The 21,039-nt window shown below is 43.3% G+C and overlaps 1 protein-coding gene across 1 annotated transcript; it reads right to left on the bottom strand.

Annotated features, from left to right (window-relative positions):
- Window positions 1–394: 394 nt before the first annotated feature.
- On the bottom strand, window positions 395–19,729 carry LOC135513999 (dnaJ homolog subfamily B member 5-like). Its single transcript, XM_064937087.1, has 5 exons — window positions 19,696–19,729; window positions 19,419–19,577; window positions 12,899–13,135; window positions 11,745–12,409; window positions 395–2,091 (listed from the first exon to the last, which is right to left on the bottom strand). Exons 3-5 carry the CDS (start codon window positions 13,107–13,109, stop codon window positions 1,858–1,860), a joined length of 1,110 nt encoding a protein of 369 aa, XP_064793159.1. The 5' UTR covers window positions 13,110–13,135; window positions 19,419–19,577; window positions 19,696–19,729; the 3' UTR covers window positions 395–1,857.
- Window positions 19,730–21,039: the final 1,310 nt, after the last annotated feature.

The following is a 21,039-nucleotide window of genomic DNA, read 5'->3' as shown; positions in this document are numbered from 1 at the left end:
TGATCCGGTGTTCCGATGTATTTTTTCAACCTTTATTTTACTAGGCAAGTCAGTTAAGGACAAACTCTTATTTTCAATGACGGCCTAGGAACAGTGGGTTAACTGCCAGTTCAGTGGCAGAACGACAGATTTTGTACCTTGTCAGCTCGGGGATTTGAACTTGCAACCTTTCGGTTACTAGTCCAATGCTCTAACCACTAGGCTACACTGCCGCGTATATGCATATCTCATCTGTGAGATCATTGGACAAATAAAGAAAGCATTTGGTCATCCCTCCCTTCAGTCTTTGACGTAACCAGAGCCAGGAGGGATGGAGAGGTGAAAGCAGAAGTGGGGTTAGGCTACAAATACAAATAACTTCACATAAACACACAGGGCCATACACTGCTCAGTATTTGGTTTATTGGTTGTCATCATAGCATTCAATTTACATGAAACTTTGTCAAAAGTTGTTGAAAAACCACATTCACAGCACCATGCCAATGCTCACTTCCTACTTTAGCCCAGAGACCCTGCAGCTTCTCTGATTGACAGGCATCATTATTAGATCAAGATGGAATTCCTCAGATGTTTGCCATTCTGTATCTTTTGGCATTACCTACAGGCAGGGAACAACCACTACAGTATCAACCTGTCCTGACAGATTCCTTCAATGTCCACATATCACAGCTGGCAAAAAATGGACGGGGTCTCCATTTGATAGTTCTGAATAGATGTATCATGATAGGCGCTGAAACACACTGGTACTGAGTAGCAGCACATCATTTCACCTTTATAATATTGCAGCATTTCTGCTCCTAAATATAAACCCTACTGGCACCCAAAACCAGAATGTATTTCACCCCATGACCTTATTAAGCACTGCATACAGTGCCACTCCCAGTATACGACCCACAGACATCCACAGCAGAACAGTCATTTACAGAACCTATTATAAAGGTTCATAGAAATGATAATATTCTCTATGTTCATCCTGTGGACACCAGCAGCCATTACAATAGTTATTCACATTGAGTATGAATCCTGGTACTTGACAGGTCCATAGGGTTTCTGTAGGAATGGGGGAGCCGTGTGTGTGTCTTCAGGTTAAGGCACTTAGCAGTCCCTCGGTGAGTCGTGGAGAGCTAAAAGGCAGTTATTAAAGACTCAGTCATTCCCTCAGACAGACACCACAGGGAGCAAAGCACCTATAGATGAACGGCCTGAGGTACCAATATGATGACCCATAGTGGATTACACACAGCTGGGCTGCTGGGGGTCTCAGCCAGTCAGATGGTCTGGACCAGACATAGATACAACAAACTGCACACCATGTTAAAACCAACAAGCAAATCCAAATCTGAAGATATGCTTGTCAAACTATGTTAATGGTTAGGCACTGGGAAGAGGTGGGGGTAGTAGCTGCTGTCATAGCAGTGGACTTGTCCAGCAGATAACCTACACAGTTCACACATGATGCTTTATTAAACATTTGACACAGATTATTGGGGTAAAATAGGGGAACACAGACTAAAGCTGCTGGTTGGGTGTAGATAAAATAATCCACTTTCAACTTTCCTCTGGAAAATCCTAGACAATCTTCTCTCTTTCAAATAAAGTGTTCCTGTCATCCCATCCATAAGAAGAGGAGGAAAGGCAGGGGGATGTATAAAACCCTTGATAAATCTGTAGGGGGGAGAAAAGTTCTGGTAAAAGCCAAAGCTGCGCTGATCCATTCCCGTGTATGTGCTTGGGCAGAAATATTTTTTTTTATAAAAACAACCTTACACTGCAGTTCCTCTTGGCACTTCAGTCATTCCCAGAAAATAAATATAACTTTCCCTTCAAAATATAATTGTCCGTGGGCGAGGTGTTGTCCTAAGACTGGGGCAGGTGTTGTCTGATGATCTCTCTGGACTGGGGAGGGATCCTGTCTGGGAAGCGAACCGTGAACTCCACTATGATGTCGCCACGCTGGGTGGGGCTCTTAGGGAGGGGCAGGCCCTCCCCCCTCAGCCTCTTTACCATCCCTGGCTTTATGACATCATGGCAGGGTAGCGGGATGACGCGGTTATCTAGGGTGGGAATGTTCACCGTACAGCCACACAGCGCCTGGGGGAGGGGGATATGAGAGGGTTTACTATTGTATCATACGACTCAAACATGTTCACTATATGACTGGTTCGTTACAACAGTGTTCTTCAATCCGTTCCTCTGGGAAATCAAGGTGTTGTACATATGTTCTATTCACACCTGATGATATGAAAAACAAAGTAATCGGTTGTTAGTTAATTCAGTGATTAAGGATAGGTGATAACGTGTTTCAGGAGCTATGGACGTAGAACACTAGTATATGTTCTAGTTCAGCAGTCTAGAACACAGGTTCAGCTGGAAAACATTAGATAGCATGATTTGGCACTGGGGCACTCAGAGTGACACAGAATGACATCAGCTACAATGGATCACTCCCTCTGACACTATAACAAGTTTCCCAGTCTTTCCAGGTGTGTGGTTCCTGTATAGGGTTGGTAGGTTATAGAGTGCACAGGAGGTTAATTTTAGAGAGTGGTCTCATTTTGAGAGCTAATGAAGACAGGAATCAGCTGAGGTCATAAATAGTTGGACGGTTTGTCAGAGGGGCTGGGACACAGTCTCTTCTCCTTATCACAGTGCCTATTGAATGCAGGGAGAGCAGTGAGAAATAGAATGGGTTCGAGGAATGAAACCTGAGCACCCAAAGTAGTAGGATGAAGTGTCCCATAGCCACTGATATAAGGTACGTTTTGCACCCTAATTGTCAGGCTTAAAATTGAGTAAGAGTAACATTAAACTGATCTTAGATCAGCAACTGCTACCCAGAGCAGGTAGCACACCATACTAACTCCAACCTAGACAGGTTGCCATGATGCTGGAGGCACACAGACAGCTAACCCAAGGCCAGTTTAATTATAGAAGCCTCAGCTCAGACAAGGGAGCACCAAAATTATGTAGTCCACTCCTAAGTGCGAACTCTGATTAAGTGCAGTAGGCCTACAATTTCAGTCCCAATTCAATAACATGATACTATTTCATTGCGTGATCCAGTTTAGTACTTACAAGTTGGCCAATCAGGTGTCAGTCCCATTTCACAGCTGCCCCATGCGGTGTTTACCATCCCCCACAACCTCAACCCCCCAAAATAAGGCATCACGAAGCGTTATCACATGCATATGTTGTCTAAGCCAATGCATAGAGCATATCTCTCTGTAATATCAGAAGTCAAGTTCCTCTTAAAGCTCTGCAGCTAGAGTTAGCGATAGCCTGCTAAGTGTGGATGGGGAGTCGTGTGTGTTTCCTTCCTGTTCTCCACACTGACACCGAATGTCAAACTGTCCTGATTTAGAGAGAACAGCCGGAGAGAGAGCAGGGCTTGAACCCTGCAGTTACAGGGCCAGGCCACTGGCTCCTGTAACAAAGATACAGAACAGTCATATGGAGAAGCAGTGGTGTAAAGTACTTAAGTAAAAATACTTGAGAGTACTACTTAAGTATTTTTTGGGGTATCTGTAATTTATTTTACTATTCATATTTTTGACAACTTTTACTTCGCTACATTCCAAAAGAAAATGTACTTTTTACTCAAAACATTTTCTCTGACACCCAAAAGTATTCGTTACATTTTAAAACGCTTAGCAAGACTGTGAATTTGACCATTTTCTTACTTATCAAGAGAACATGCCTGGTCATCCCTAATTCCGCTGATCTGGCATACTCACTAAAGACAAAAGCTTTTGTTTGTAAATGATGTCAGTGTTGGCGTGCCCCTGGCTATCCATACACTTAAAACAAGAAAATAGTGCCATCTGGTTTGCTTAATATAAGGAATTTTAAATGATTCATACTTTTACTTTTGATACTTAAATCTATTTAAAACCAAATACTTTGACTTTAAAAAAATAATCTGGTTCATACTGTTGGCACTGAGGAAGTACAGTTCCCGCTCAGCCCAGTCAAAACTGTTCGCTGCTCTGGCCCCCCAATGGTGGAACAAACTCCCTCACGACGCCAGGACAGCGGAGTCAATCACCACCTTCCGGAGACACCTGAAACCCCACCTCTTCAAGGAATACCTAGGATAGGATAGGTAATCCTTCTCACCCCCCTTAAATGATTTAGATGCACTATTGTAAAGTGGCTGTTCCACTGGATGTCAGAAGGTGAATTCACCAATTTGTAAGTCGCTCTGGATAAGAGCGTCTGCTAAATGACTTAAATGTAAATGTTGGCACATAACTGCATACAATAGCTGCAGTTGGAGGGACATGAATTAAGTTACTTACCTTATACCAGGGGCTTTGATAGGCAATGTACATTTTCTGAAGCATTATGACAACTCAACGACACAATGGTAGGGTTTAACTGAGCTAGGCCTTCTGATAAGTAATTGTCTCAACGCAGCCTTAATGCTGTGGAAGGATCCCGGAACCCAAATGATTTGGGTGGATCCCATCCTCCTTATATAACATGTTTTGTTTCCAAAAGGTATTACATTTGTCAACAACAGTTACACCCATTGAGCTGCAATAATCGCATAGCCAGTTGTGAAGAGAAAGCATCCTGCTAAAGCATCCAATGCCACGATTCAGAGAGCCATATACGATGGGTCTTATATTAGTGTCTAGCAGAGTCAATCAGCTCTTTAAAATCCAGTTTTAACTGTTCAGAGTTGCCCTTCATAGTGTCATTAAAATGTACATGAACCATGATAGCATGGATATTTCCATGTAGTACATTTAGAAGCAGTTTAGTAATGTAATTTACTCAAGCTCCGGGATAGGACATTGCTTTTGCACCAGAAACTGTCACTTCTTACCATGGATCTGCTCAAAATCATGGCTGGTGAGAAGGACAAGGAAATCCGCCCACTCTCACACGTCACAGGAGTCAGAGAACACTTTAAGGATGGGCGAGAGGCAGGATAACTTGAGGCCGTAGCTCCCAGTGCAGGCCTCCGACAGATGGAGAAGCCCCGCTCGATTCAGATCAGGGATGGAAAGTTGTTGATGTCCAGGGCGGCGAAACTATTTGTTGTTTGTATCCACTCCGGTCCTCTCTTTGGGAGTACAGCCTGCTTTGCGGGAGACTGCTGCCTTTGGCTTCCACTGCACGTGTCATGCGACCATCCATCGTTGATTGCCACCTCTTGCTGTCCTCCTTCGACTCCGCTATCAGATGGGGGAGAAGAGGCAAGAAATGGCTCCGCTGGCGAACACCCGGCCAGTCGGAAACGATAAACGACAAGGCGAAGATGCATCCAACAAGCGTTTTCCCCAGTTTCTTACGTAGGCTGGCAACCTTCATGGTCAAGGAAGCCATTTCAAGCCTATAATCCTCGGCAAGCAAGCAATTGCTACATTGGAACTCTGGGTGATCCAGTTTGTCCCAAAACAAAGCGCAGTAGATACAGCTCCCACAGCGCTGTAACCACATTTACTTCAACACAGAGGGAGGGCTCCATTGCAGAACTCATCTGGGACTAACTTCGTTAGCTTGATGGCTAGCAGCTTAGCAGGTGGGGTTTTAGAAGAGGTTCTAAAAGACACTCATGGGGGTGTCCACTGAAAGTTGCATAGCAACAACAACTGGGACCTAAAAGACAAGCACCTTGAGCGCCCACTAAAAGGCAAACAAAAGAAACACACCAAACTTAAAGCCTGGAAGCAAAACAAAATCAGGGAAAGGACGGTTTGACTAGAAATCAAAATAGGGAGCGCCAATTTATGGTGTTAACCCTCTGCATCTATCAAGACAACTGGAGCACTGGGCCAGCACCAGTGAAACACCTTCCCACTGACGAGATGGCAACCAGCACATGTGTAACACATACGGACTAACGAGTTAACACCAATCGGTGCTCCCTACATGCTAACGAGTTATACGTGCTAAAGTAAAACCACAAAACATAAATGGAAAAAACAGTAGATTGTGATAGGAATACATGGATGACATCAGCGCTATGGAAAACTCCCGATGGCGCAAAAAGACGGAAGTATTTAATTTTGAAGGGCGCCATATTGCTGAATGGGGCTGAATGGCACCAAATAAAATCACTAGGGATAATTGTGAAAGTGGCCAAAGGATCATGGTTAATGAAGTAATTTTCCTCCTAAGAGAGCCTCCTCGTAACTTGCCAGCCCTAGTTATTATCAGCACATGGTCCTGTGTGAAGACAGAGCAGACACTGAGGGCCTGGTGGAGTGCATGTGTGTCTCTTCACAGTCAACATTGTGATGTTTCATCAGTTTAAAAAAAACGGATTTTACTGCTCAGCTCACTTGAATTATGGTACTTGATGTGGAAGAGAGTTCATGTAGTCATGGCTCTATCTATGTAATACTGTGCATTTCCCAGAGTCTGTTCTGGACTTGGGGCCCGTGAAGAGACGCTTGGTAACGAACACATTTAGCATCTGCTGGCTTCCACGCAAAGCATACAAGCCAAATGCAGATCTTTGGAACAGCTACTTTTGAAAAAGTCTCAAATCCATATAATATAGCCTACACCATCACAATAAATCCATTATTTATTTTAGACAGGTCTAAAGAAACCTGATATTTTCATTTTATTTCACCTTTATTTAACCAGGTAGGCTAGTTGAGAACAAGTTCTCATTTACAACTGCCACCTGGCCAAGATAAAGCAAAACAGTGCAACACAAACAACAAAGCGTTACACATGGAATCAACAAACACAGTCAATAATACAATAGAAAAAGTCTATATACAGTGTGTGCAAATGAGGTAGGATAAAGGAGGTAAGGCAATAAATAGGCCATAGTGGCAAAAAGAATTACAATATAGCAATTAAACACTGGAGTGATATATGTTCAAGAAGAGATACTGGGGTGCAAAGGAGCAAAATGAATAACAGTATGGGGATGATGTAGTTGGATGGGGTATTTACAGATGGGAAATGTACAGGTGCAGTGATCTGTGAGTTGCTCTGACAGCTGGTGCTTAAAGATAATGAGGGAGATATGAGTCTCCAGCTTCAGTGATTTTTGCAGTTCGTTCCAGTTTTTGGCAGCAGACAACTGGAAGGAAAGGCGGCCAAAGGAGGAATTGGCTTTGGGGGTGACCAGTGAAAAAAACCTTCTGGAGCACGTGCTGCTATGGTGACCAGTGAGCTGAGATAAGGCGGGGCTTTACTTAGCAAAGACTTATAGATGACCTGGAGCCAGTAGGTTTGGCGACGAATATGAAGCGAGGGCCAGCCAACGAAAGCATACAGGTCGCAGTGGGGGGTAGTATATGGGGCTTTGGTGACAAAATGGGTGGCACTGTGATAGACTACATCAAATTTGCTGAGTAGAGTGTTGGAGGCAATTTTGTAAATGACATTGCCGAAGTCAGGATAAGTGTGGGCACCAATCGGTTGAAGAGCAGGCATTTAGTTTTACTTGCATTTAAGAGCAGTTGGAGGCCATGGAAGGAGAGTTGTATGGCATTGAAGCTCGTCTGGAGGTTAGTTAACACAGTGTCCAAAGAAGTGCCAGAAGTATACAGAATCGTGTCGTCTGCGTAGAGGTGAATCAGAGAATCACCAGCAGCAAGAGCCACATCATTGATGTATACAGAGAAGAGAGTCGGCTCGAGAATTGAACCCTGTGGCACCCCCATAGAGACTGCCAGAGGTCCAGAAAACAGGCCCTCCGATTTGACACTGTCTGAGAAGTAGTTGGTGAACCTGGCGAGGCAGTCATTTGAGAAACCAAGGCTGTTGAGTCTGCCGATAAGAATGTGGTGATTGACAGTCGAAAGCCCTGGCCAGATCGATGAATACAGCTGCACAGTATAGTCTCTTATTGATGGCGGTTATGATATAATTTAGGACCTTGAGCGAGCATGGCTGAGGTGCACCCATGACCAGCTCGGAAACCAGATTGCATAGCGGAGCCTCATAAGCACAGATCAGAACTTTTAGCTTAAAATAACTATTAGGCTATTTCTTCACATTATAAGCTCAGCAATACGCACACGGAAGTAGGCTATAAGCACTAATGCTCCATTAGCGGGAAAACACCATTCTCAAATGTGACCGTAAATGCGATTATGCATGTAATGCTTTTATTATAAAGGTGCATTTTTATAGTGAAAATTATCTTCCCCAAACTTGAAAGTCACGTGCTGTGTATGTATGGCAGTTACTCTACACCCTTTGTAAAGCTGATTAATGTGCTTAATTTTAAGAAGTTATTTGGCCACTTTAGTTGTGACAACCATTAACAAAACATATAGGCCTATGGACTAGGCTACATGAGGTGTGCAATTATGATTTCAAAAAGGCATTTGTTGTTTCTTGCCTTACTGCACACAAGCTGGGCATCAATCACAAATGATAGGCTAATATTGTCACCCATCAGAATAGTCTTGATTTAATATCGTCTTTACATATACTAAATAATAAGTGTGAAATTTGAATTAGAATGGACCATTATCATGCACCTGTCTCAACAGGGGGAAGAAATACATGTAATCTATGCACTTAAATAGCAAATGGAGGACATTTTTCCCATGGTTCATTTTCATGCCAGCCTGGTGAGCTATAGTCCTGATTTAAAAAATATTTAACGAGGCAAGTCAGTTAACTGTTGTAACTACCCATCCCGTGTCCGGGATTGTTGTCATCATCTGACACTAATTAGCATAACGCAACAGACATAAATATTACTAGAAAATATTCCTATTCATGAAATCACAAGTGAAATATATTGAAACACAGCTTATCCTTTTGTTAATCACCCTGTCGTCTCAGATTTTGAAAATATGCTTTACAGCCAAAGCAAGACAAGCATCTGTGTAAGTTTATCGATAGCCTAGCATAGCATTATGTCCAGCTAGTAGTAGGCAACTTGGTCACGAAAATCAGAAAAGCAATCAAATTAAATCGTTTACCTTTGATGAGCTTTGGATGTTTTCACTCACGAGACTCCCAGTTAGATAGCAAATGTTCCTTTTTTCCAAAAATATTATTTTTGTAGGCGAAATAGCTCTGTTTTTCTCAGCCAAACCTGAAGAAAGTCAACCGGAAATTGCGGTCACAAAAACGCAAAAAATATTCCAAATTAGCTCCATAATAATCGACAGAAACATGGCAAACGTTGTTTATAGTCAATCCTCAAGGTGTTTTTCAAATGAAACTACGTCAAAATGCTGTAGACACCTTGGGGAATACGTAGAAAAAAGAATCTTGTTGATAGCCCATTCACTGCTCAATGGGGACGCATCGGAACGCAGAGCTTTCAAAACATGAGTCACTTCTGGATTGGATTTCTCTCAGGCTTTTGCCTGCAATATCAGTTCTGTTATACTCACAGACAATATTTTTACAGTTTTGGAAACTTTAGAGTGTTTTCTATCATAAGCTGTCAATTATATGCATATTCTAGCATCTTGTCCTGACAAAATAGCCTGTTTACTCTGGGAACGTTATTTTTCCAAAAATGAAAATACTGCCCCCTAGTCACAAGAAGTTTTAAGAACAAATTCTTATTTACAATGACGGCTTCCTGTGGGGACAAACCCGGATGACGCTGGGCCTATTGTGCGAACCAGGGTGTCTGTAGTGACGCCTCTAGCACTGACATGCAGTGCCTTACACCAATGTGCCACTCAGGAGCCCTATTATAAAGAGAAGTAACATGCTTAATATTAGGAAAGTTTAGAAATATATATAGTAGGCCTAGCCTATACAGTTGTGGCCAAAAGTTGGGAATGACACAAATATTAATTTTCAAAGTCTGCTGCCTCAGTTTTCATGATGGCAATTTGCATATACTCCAGAATGTTATGAAGAGTAATCAGATGAATTTAAATTAATTGCAAAGTCCCTCTTTGCCATGCAAATTAACTGAATGCCCCAAAAACATTTCCACTGCATTTCAGCCCTGCCACAAAAGGACCAGCTGACATCATGTCAGTGATTCTCTCATTAACACAGGTATGAGTGTTGATGAGGAAAAAAAGAAAAAGAAAGTTGAATCATTTCTATAATAAGGCTGTAATGTAACATAATGTAGAAAAAGTCAAGAGGTCTGAATACAGCAACACCTCCCCCATTGACATTCCTGTCTTCTATAGATAACTTTGAGCCTGTTATTTTTAGACCAAAAGCCTACGTAGAACATCGGGACTGAAACTAGCCAGCGTAGCTAGCATAGGGTCTAACCAAGCTATCATAAGGCCAAAATTCAGCCAGCTAACAGAGTTTAAAACCAACCAGCACAGCTAACAGTGTGTATAAACCCAGGAAGCCAATTAATAGAGGCCCAGTGCCAGAATTCTATAATCATACCTCCCTTAGCTGCTGGATGGAAGCAAAGCTCCCTGGCAGTAGAAATGGAAGCTGTATTTGCTTTGTATACTAATTCAGATGACCCAGTTCACTAATACGCTCTCCCTCCAACAACTCCGCTTCCCCCCCTCTCACTCCGGTCTATTTCCTTCCCTGGATCGAAGTTAACATACTAAATCTGTGCATTTCCGGAAAAAAGCAACTATGTAATTTAACACTGCACATTCCACCAACTGCCTCTTTACTGCATGCATTAACTCTCATAACTAAAACATATTTATGGCAGTTTGTGACACTAACTGTTTGACAGAAAGTAAGGACTACTGGTTAACATGCCCATCTGAGCACCTTGTATAAACTAATATGTACACAACAAGCGCCATTCGAGGATCTGTTATTAGCCAGCCCATTAATATAGGCAGCAGATGAATGGCAGCTATATTGGAACTATAAAAGAGTGTTTCATTTCACAGGCTGGTCACAGCTGAGCACACATGGAGAGCTTTAATTAAATAAACTGTCTGTCAGAGTACCACCTTAACTACACAATCCTGCTCTCTCTCTGTGTAGGTGTGTGTGCATGTATAAAAGAGAAAGAGCTGTCTAAGTGTATAAATGCTTTATTGTCTGTTTAAACAGCAGATGACTTAGTTAGCACTATAATGACTGTTGTGCTCATTAAAAAAAGCTATCATAAAGGAAGACATATGAGGCAGGACAGGGTAGAGTGTGAGTGGGCCTGTCACACAGGGATAACACATTCCTCCATGCTCACTCACACTGCAGTGCTAGAGATACATTCTGCACAGCACTCAGTCTGCCCAGCCAGGGCTCAACTCAATCCACAGAGACTGGAGGGATGTGATGAGCTAGGTAGTGTATTCAGAGGAACAGTTCCTTTTAGGTGCAGTACCGATGTGTAACTGCACACAGACATCTCCCGGCACTGCCCAAAAACTAGTGTTAGAAACATGAACACCAGCGTACTGCTGTTAGAGGTGCCTGAGGCTCTGAGTCAGAGAGAGTGAGTAGGAAAGAGAGAGAGATGTGACTTCTGATGCACTTTATTAGAACATCCTCACTTACTAAAATAATACTAACACACACACACACACACACACACACACACACAGTTGCCTTGTGAAAACCTAGAGGGAGATAGAAAGAGAGTGAGTGTTGTTTAAAATAAAAAATACTATTGTCTTTACAGGGTAATACCACAGGCCTCCAGTTCTGCGTGAGTGTTCTGTCAGGTATTTGTGGATAGAGGGAGAGTGAAAGAGGCAGAGAGAAAAAAAGAAGTGTTTTGTAGCCTGGACAAAGCAATGCCACAGGCAGACAGTTTTCTGTAAAGGTATTTGTGGAAATAGGCTGTGTGAGAAATCAAGAAAGAAAGACAGTGACAGGCAGACAGAGCAACAGACAGATCCTACCTCCTTCAGACTGATATTGCAGGTGTAGATGATATTGGAGCTGTCCCTCCTAAAGTGGGCATGTCCTTTGTCTTTGAGCACAAAGGCGATGTCTGCTGGAATGTTCTCTGGTGTCTCGTCCCCCTCCTTAGGGAAGGTGATCTTGGTGCCCTCCTTCCATCCCCTTTTTATCACGATGTTCAGGATCTTATCCTCCGTCCGGCTGCTCCTGCCATCGGGGTTCAGCCTCCTCCTGGTGATCTTCATCCGCTTGGTGCAACCATGGAAGATCTCCTCCAGAGACACCTTCAGCTCATGGATCACCGGGGGGTCCTGCTGCCTCCTGGAACCCGCCAGACGTTCTGACTTCACTCCCCTCCTCCTGCCCCCGCCATGGCCAGGGAAGCCGTTGACCCCCCCGGGGAAGCCGAAGTGTGTGAAAGAGGCGAAGGGGTCATCCTCATCCAAGTCGGTTTCCATGTCATGATCATTGTGGTGGTTGTGGACCTTGGAGTGGAAGCCGTTGGAGCGGTTATGGTGGTTGTGGTGCGGTCCGAAGAACATGTCGAAGGGGTTGGAGCCACCAAAGAAGGATGCGAAGGTGGCGTGGGGGTCCCCATGGAAGGTGTAGTGGTATGACCCACCAGGAACCCCAGACTGACCACTACTGCCCCCCGTCTTCAGACCTGACAGAGGGAGAGAGACAGGGCTGTGAGTACACACTCACCACACACCCACCCAGATGGAGATGTAGCTTAATTCCTCCTCTGTAGAATTTTAGAGTTTTTTAAATTTTACAACAGTTCCCATAGGATTGGGGGGTGGGGGGGGGGGGGCAGTGGTCTAGCAAAATATTTGCTGCTACAGAAACTGATAAGACTACCCGCAGCTTAACACACACAACACCTCATTGTCATTCTTATCTCTGCCACCTCATGGATTCAGGCCTATCTGAGAGATGGAAACACAATGTAGAAAGAGCCGGTCAGACAGGAGAGAACAGTTAGACAGTAGAGGCAGAAGGGTGAGGTAGGGAGGACAGATAAATAAGGAAAAGAGTCTGCTCAGTGTTCTCGCTCTCACACAATGACACACACACAGAGAAAGATAGAAGACTTCGTGATACTTAGAAATCACACCGACCACACTCAGAATAGTGAGCCTCTCTCTCTTACCCTCCTCTCCTAGCTGGTCGTAGATGACCCTCTTCTTGGGGTCACTCAGAACTTCATAGGCCTCAGCGATCTCTTTAAACTTATCCTCTGCATTAGCATCTGTGTTCTTGTCTGGGTGGAACTTCAGTGCCATGCGGCGATATGCCTTCTTGATCTCCTCCTCATTAGAACCCTTAGGAATACCAAGCATCTTATAGTAGTCCTTCCCCATGGCAACGACTTCTCACACCTGGCTCTCTGGAGGTAGAAGAAGAGTGTGAGAAAGGTTACTGGGTTAGGGATGCCCAGGGTTTTATAGTAGTCCTTCCCCATGGCAACAACCTCTCATACCTGGCTCTCTGGTGAGACACCCACACCTATGTGAGTAAATAGGGGAGTATCCTAATGAATAAGTATTTTCCCCATTGCAGATTAGATATATTTGTGGAACTTGCCATGTGGCTATAGTAATGTGGTGTGGTTGTGTTGCCATGGCAGTGTAGTAAAAGCTCAGTTTGTGCATGTGTGGCATTTCCTTCCATCTGGCACTACACACTCAAGCACACCAGGTATACACACACATGCACGCAGAGTGAGTGGGGTTACATGCTATAGCCTCGTGAAACTGCAGAGCTGTTGAATGACACTGACCATGCGTCTGTCAGTGTAGTAGAACGTCTCTTACCTACATTCCTTGCGAGCTTCGTTGAATAAACTACAACATATGGTAGACTATAAGGCCTATGTATGGTTGTTATTTAGGTGCTTTACTGTTTCGGTTTTTCATGTAGCCAAAATAACCTGCCCACACCGCTGTGAATCTCTACCGTAGAACGAGACACAGAAACGGCTTCAGAGACGAATTTCACGAGCAGTTGCAGTTCCACCAGAGACAATAACAACTCTCTCTCGCTCTGTGTGTGTGTGTGTGAATCGAACCTATCGATTGGCAAATGCAGAGGCGCAACACAGCCTTTAATAGGCTTTAATTAGCCTATGACAGCCGTGGAAACTGGCAGTAGCCGGCGCTGCGGATAAAAAAAAAAACACTGGATGAGGGACGAAATTAAACGTTTCCTACCAGTGATAATTTTCAGCAGATCAGACGAACATATCCCTCTCCTGCCCTGGTATCCCTCTACAGTCTTTATCATGTGCCGTCAGAGTTCAACCGCTGACGGGTCTGAAATAGCGGTCGTCACTAGTTAGCCTGCAAAAGCCACAAAGTCTTAATTATGGCCAAACCCCGCCTATTTCTAAAATGGCCTAACCTTAACCACACTGCTAACCTTATGCCCAAACCGAACCTTAAATTAAGACCAAAAAGTTACTTTTAACCTGAAATAGCCGGTGACCAAACAGAAGAACGCTCTGACGTTAACGGGGGAAAAATATAAACGTTTTACTGCCAATCAATCAATGATTCCAAATCACATACCGTAGTTATGCGGTGTGTGATGTTCAATTAAATAGACCCTCGTCACTTTATTTCCACTTCAAATGTAAAAATTCACAGAAATACTGCGTACATAGACTACAGCCGCCAGTCCTGCAGTGAAAAAAAATCAAATGCCTGTCTATAAACTGAAATAGTCAGAGAGTCTATAACTATGCCTACTTTCAGTAAGTTAGTCCGTAGGTGGGTCCAGTACCGTCTTACCTTGTCCGAGTGACTGTCTCTGGACTTCACTGACTGTTCTTCGCCGCTCCTTTGCGCGACAGCTGAGTATTTTACCAGTGGACTGTTCAATGCAGACTGTCAGCCACGGTGGACTCGCCCATCAATCGGTCGTACCCCCAATAATTTGTTGCACTGAGGTTGTCGATTGATTTCAGTTATCAATTTATTCAATCCATTAAATCAATCCACTCATTGGTTTACTTGAGCTCCCAGGGATGAAGTTAACAGCCTGGAGTTTTGGACCAGTCTACATTCCAGCTCTGCTTCTGTCAGAGAGCTGGGAATCCACTGTAGAAAAAAAACACTCCCTCTGTCTGTGGGTATGTCTGTGTGTTCTCCCAGGCAGATGTATCCAAAGCCCGTGGATGGTGCTGGAGGCTGGGACAGTGTGTGCATGTTGTGCGTGAGTAGGCTATGCCTGTGTTGTAAACAGCGCGTCTACATGTGATCACTGGCACTCAGGGACTAGAACCTTCTTCACCCACACAAACGAGGAGGAGAGGAGACTTGAGATGCAGCGCCTGTCTCCTTCCCAACCTCCTGCTCTATATTAACTCTCTCTTCTCTCTTTGAAGAGGATGTCATCAGTAGAGAGTTCTGCTGTCAGAATCTTTCTTTAATATTTTGACCATTAAGCACTTTTTTTTTTACCTTTATTTAACCAGGCAAGTCAGTTAAGAACAAATTCTTATTTTCAATGACGGCCTGGGAACAGCGCGTCTACATGTGATCACTGGCACTCAGGGACCGAACGACAGATTTGTACCTTGTCTGCTGGGGGGTTTGAACTCGCAACCTTCCGGTTACTAGTCCAACGCTCTAACCACTAGGCTACGTTACCCGCCTGTATAGCACTTATAGCACATTTAAGGGTTAATTATAGTTCATGTCAACATTATGCATTTCCAAGGAAAATCACTGCTCAGAATCCTGTAATGTAATCAGTAAATGTACTTCCGAGAGGAGAGAGCAGAACCATTAAGAGGTAGGGGAGAAGAGGTGGAGATGGGTGGGATATTTTATTTTATCTTTATTTAACCAGGTAGGCTAGTTGAGAACAAGTTCTCATTTACAACTGCAACCTGGCCAAGATAAAGCATAGCAGTGTGAACAGACAACACAGAGTTACACATGGAGTAAACAATTAACAAGTCAATAACACAGTAGAAAAAAAGGGGAGTCTATATACAATGTGTGCAAAAGGCATGAGGAGGTAGGCAAATAATTACAATATTGCAGATTAACACTGGAATGATAAATGATCATGTACAGGTAGAGATATTGGTGTGCAAAAGAGCAGAAAAGTAAACAAATAAAAACTGTGGGGATGAGGTAGGTGAAAATGGGTGGGCTATTTACCAATAGATTATGTACAGCTGCAGCGATCGGTTGGCTGCTCAGATAGCTGATGTTTGAAGTTGGTGAGGGAGAGAAAAGGTCTCCAACTTCAGCGATTTTTGCAATTCGTTCCAGTCACAGGCAGCAGAGTACTGGAACGAAAGGCGGCCGAATGAGGTGTTGGCTTTAGGGATGATCAGTGAGTGGTGAGTGATCAGTGAGTGATAGATGTATAGATGGATGTATGTAGAGATGTATGTAGGATAGATGTAGAGTGAGCAATGCAGGTGGGCATGTCAGTCAAAGTAGACAGAGGGAAGGGGGAGAGAGGCTGAGGGAGAATCATAGAGAAAAAAAAAGAGCAAGAACGAGAAAGTGGGCCCAGGATGAGTCCAGCTATAGCTTGAGTCATCCCTTTCTCTTGGGTGGTGAGGAGGTGTGAAATAAACAAGTAACTCAGTAGTAAAGAACAGAGCATGTACACAGGTGTCTGGTCATATACCATAGTACATCTCCTGTTGACATTTCCTGAGATATTCCCCTGTGGCCAGCTGGATTTTTCTGTGGCAACAGAGACCCTGTAAATCGGACAAGTCTGTGGTTAGGTACATGTGTGTTTTGCTATAGACATACAGTGGCAAGAAAAAGTATTTGAACCCTTTGGAAATACCTGGATTTCTGCATAAATTGGTCATTAAATTTGATCTTTACCTAGGTCACAACAATAGACAAACAGTCTGCTTAAACTAATTAAACATTTTCATGTCTTTATTGAACACGCCATGGGGAAAGTATTGTGAACCCTTGGATTTAAACCTGTAGACGTTCTGCTAGCGGAACCCCACGACAACATCCGGTGAAATGGCAGAGCGCAAAATTCAAATTACTAGAAATATTAAACCTTCATGAAATCACACATGCAATACACCAAATTAAACAGGACTACACAATATCTCATAAGTTACCTGTAATCTTTGTCCAAACAACTTTCCTAATACAACTTCAGGTATTTAACGTAAAAAATCAAATTTAGGACGGGATAAACTGTGATCAATACCGGAGGAAAACAAAGTGGAGCGTGTTCAGGTCACGCACCTCTAACAAACAGTACATTTCAATCGACCCTCGTTCTGGACAGCCCTACTTTTTCATTACACAAAGGAAAAACATCAACCAATTTCTAAAGACTGTTGACATCTAGTGGAAGCGATAAGAACGGTAAGCAACTGCCTTAGAATTCTAGATTCCCATTGAAAAGTGACCTCAATGGGTTTTTTTTCCTGGAGGGTTTGTCCTCGGGGTTTCGCCTGCCAAATAAGTTCTGTTATACTCACAGACATCATTCAAACAGTTTTAGAAACATAGTGTTTTCTATCCAAATCTACTAATAATATGCATGTCCTAGCTTCTGGGCTTGAGTAGCAGGCAGTTTACTCTGGGCACGCTTTCATCCGAATGTGAAAATACTGCCCCCTGGCCCGAAGAGGTTTTAATAACTGGTTGACCCTACTTTGGCAGCAATAACCTAAACCAAACGTTTTCTGTAGTTGTGGATCAGACCTGCACAATGGTCAGGAGGAATTTTGGACGATTCCTCTTTACAAAACTGTTTCAGTTCAGCAGTATTCTTGGGATGTCTGGTGTGAACTGCTCTCGAGGTCATGCCACAGCATCTCAAATCGGTTTGAGGTCAGGACTATGACTGGGCCACTCCAGAAGTCTTATTTTCTTCTGTTGAAGCCATTCTGTTGTTGATTTACTTCTGTATTTTGGGTTGTTGTCCTGTTGCATCACTCAACTTCTGTTAAGCTTCAATTGTCGGACAGATAGCCTAATATTCTCCTGCAAAATGTCTTGATAAAGTTGGAAATTCATTCTTCCGTAGATGATAGCATGCTGTCCAGGCCCTGAGGCAGCCCCAAACCATGATGCTCCCTCCACCATACATTACAGTTGGGATGAGGTTTTGATATTGGTGTGCTGTGCTGTTTTTTCTGCACACAATGTTGTGTGTTCCTTCCAAACAACTCAACTTTAGTTTCATCTGTCCACAGAATATTTCCATCCAGGTGCACTTTTGCAAACTTCAGACATGCAGCAATGTTTTTTTTGACAGCAGTGGCTTCTTCCGGTGTCCTCCCATGAACATCATTCTTGTTTAGTGTTTTACGTATCGTAGACTCGTCAACAGAGATGTTAACATGTTCCAGATATTTCTGTAAGTCTTTAGCTGACACTCTAGGTTTCTTCTTAATCTTCTTAACCTCATTGAGCATTCTGCACTGTGCTCTTGCAGTCATCTTTGCAGGACGGCCACTCCTAGGGAGTAGCAACAGTCCATTTATAAACTATTTATCTTACCGTGGACTGATGAACATCAAGGTTTTTAGAGATACTTTTGTAACCCTTTCCAGCTTTATGCAAGTCAACAACTTTAGGTCTTCTGAGATCTCTTTTGTTTGAGGCATGGTTCACATCAGGCAATGCTTCCTGTGAACAGTAAACTCACATTTTGTGAGTGTTTTTTATAGGGCAAGGCAGCTCTAACTAACATCTCCAATCTTGTCTTATTGATTGAACTCTAGGTTAGCTGACTCCAATTAGCTTTTGGAGAAGTCATTAGCCTAGGGCAGAGCTGCCCAACCCTCTTCCTGGAGAAAGTTGAGATTCTACTTATTTGCTGCCAAACAAGACCTTAACTAGCAGAATCAGATACGATGAATTAGGGTTGGACTGAAAACCTACAGGACAGTAGATCTCCAGGAAGAGGGTGGGGCAGCCCTGGCCTAGGGGCTCACATACTTTTTCCAACCTATACTGTGAATGTTTAAAGTTGTATTCAACATAGAAAAAAAAATACAATTATTTTTATGTTATTAGTTTAAGCACACTGTCTGTCTATTGTTGTGACTTAGATGAAGATTATATCAAATTTGTTGACCAATTTATGGAGAAATCCAGGTAATTAAGAAAGGGTTCACATACTTTTTCTTGCCACGGTAAGTGAGTGTGAGTGCAATAGGGTCATTTAAATTTATTTAATTGAATAAACTTTTAAATCAAACAAGGGGACATTAGGTCATATTTATGTGTGTGTATACAGGAAGGCTCGAGAGCAGGGGTGGGCAATTCCAGTCCTCGAGGGCCTGATTGGTGTCACAGTTTTGCCCCAGCTAACACAGTCCAATAATCACTGAATCATGATCTTCAATTTAGAATGCAATTTGATTAATCAGCTGTGTTTGCTGGGATGGAGAAAAAGTGTGACACCAATCAGGCCCTGGAGGACTGGAGGTGCCCACCACTGCTCTAGACAAGGAGCGCTGACTCAATGTTTGTTTCCATGACAACAGGAGGAGCTGCTAGACAGGTGCCGTCTGGGTGCTTTCTGTCTGGCCCTGTGTGTATGTGAGGGTGGTGAGGGTTTGAGAGCGGTGAGTGTGTGCACATGTCTCCCATCCGAAGGGGTAACAGAAGTTGTCACATAGTGAAGGTGTAAACCTAACTGACTCATATACAGACCTGCTGGTGTCTAGCGAGACACATCATGTGTTTGTCTGTGTAATATCTCTCCTCCATCTGATGGGCTTAGTACAGTACACCCCGTTCTCTTCTACACTTTAAGTTCTATCCATCCCGTATCCATGGAGACCGCTGACATCTAAAGTGTAGCACACTCCTCTGTCAGACAAGCCACACAAACACATCATTGTTAAAGACTTACTCGGTTTCATCAAGCAGAATCTACCCATAATGAAAATGAGATTTAAAACAGAATTGACTCCTATAGAAGTCCTACCATGGTGGTGATGTGTGCAGCTCCCTGGCAGGGCCTACCGGTACACCTGCAGCCGCTACAGAGGCGGAGCCACTGCGAGCTTCAACCGCTGCTGGGCCTTCTGTCTCACACACACGGACACATGCAGGGAGACAAATGCACACACAACAAACACAAAGAGTCAAACACCATGTTGCCTTCACACAAACTTTGTGGGAAGCACCATGTGTCTCAGATGAAGGCTTATCTCTCAAAGTTTAATTTTAAGATCTACAGAACAGCATGTTCTGCTAGTCAGGTGAGAGGTTGGGGTTGGAGTGTACAGTTGAAGTTGGAAGTTTACATACACGTTAGCCAAATACATTTAAACTCAGTTTTCACAATTTCTGACATTTAATCCACATAAAAATTCCCTGTTTTTGGCCAGTTAGGATCAAATCAAATCAAAGGATCACCACTTTATTTGAAGAATGTGAAATTTATTTATTTCAGCTTTTATTTCCTGCATCACATTCCCAGTAGGTCAGAAGTTCATATACACTCAATTAGTATTTGGTAGCATTGCCTTTAAATTGTTTTACTTGGGTCAAACATTTCAGGTATCCTTCCACAAGCTTCCCACAATAAGTTGGGTGAATTTTGGCCCATTCCTCCTGACAGAGATGGTGTAACTGAGTCAGGTTTGTAGGCCTCCTTGCTCACACATGCTTTTTCAGTTCTGCCCACAAATTTCTATAGGAATGAGGTCAGGGCTTTGTGATGGCCACTCCAATACCCCGACTTTGTTGTCCTTAAGCCATTTTGCCACAACTTTGGAAGTATGCTTGGGGTCATTGTCCATTTGGAAGACCCATTTGAGACCAAGCTTTACCTTCCTGACTGATGTCTTGAGATTTTGCTTGAATATATCCACATTATTTTCTTTCCTCATGATGCCATCAATTTGGTGAAGTGCACCAGTCCCTCCTAGAGCAAAGCACTCCCACAACATGATGCTGCCACCCCCGTGCTTCACGGTTGGGATGGTGTTCTTCGGCTTGCAAGCCTCCCCCTTTTACCTCCAAACATAACGATGGTCATTATGGCCAACAGTTGTATTTTTGTTTCATCAGACCAGAGGACATTTCTCCAAAAAGTACGATATTTGTCCCCATGTGCAGTTGCAAACCATAGTCTGGCTTTTTTATGAACATGGCACCTTCAGGCATTTGGAAATTGCTCCCAAGGATGAACCAGACTTGTGGAGATCTACAATTTTTTTGCTGATTTCTTTTGACTTTCTCATAATGTCATGCAAAGAGGCACTGAGTTTGAAGGTAGGTCTTGAAATACATCCACAAGTACACCTCCAATTGACTCAAATGA

The sequence above is a fragment of the Oncorhynchus masou genome, chromosome 25 (genome assembly GCF_036934945.1).
Source record: "Oncorhynchus masou masou isolate Uvic2021 chromosome 25, UVic_Omas_1.1, whole genome shotgun sequence".
Classification (NCBI taxonomy): Eukaryota; Metazoa; Chordata; class Actinopteri; order Salmoniformes; family Salmonidae; genus Oncorhynchus; species Oncorhynchus masou.
This window is presented reverse-complemented; position numbering and strand designations above follow the sequence as displayed.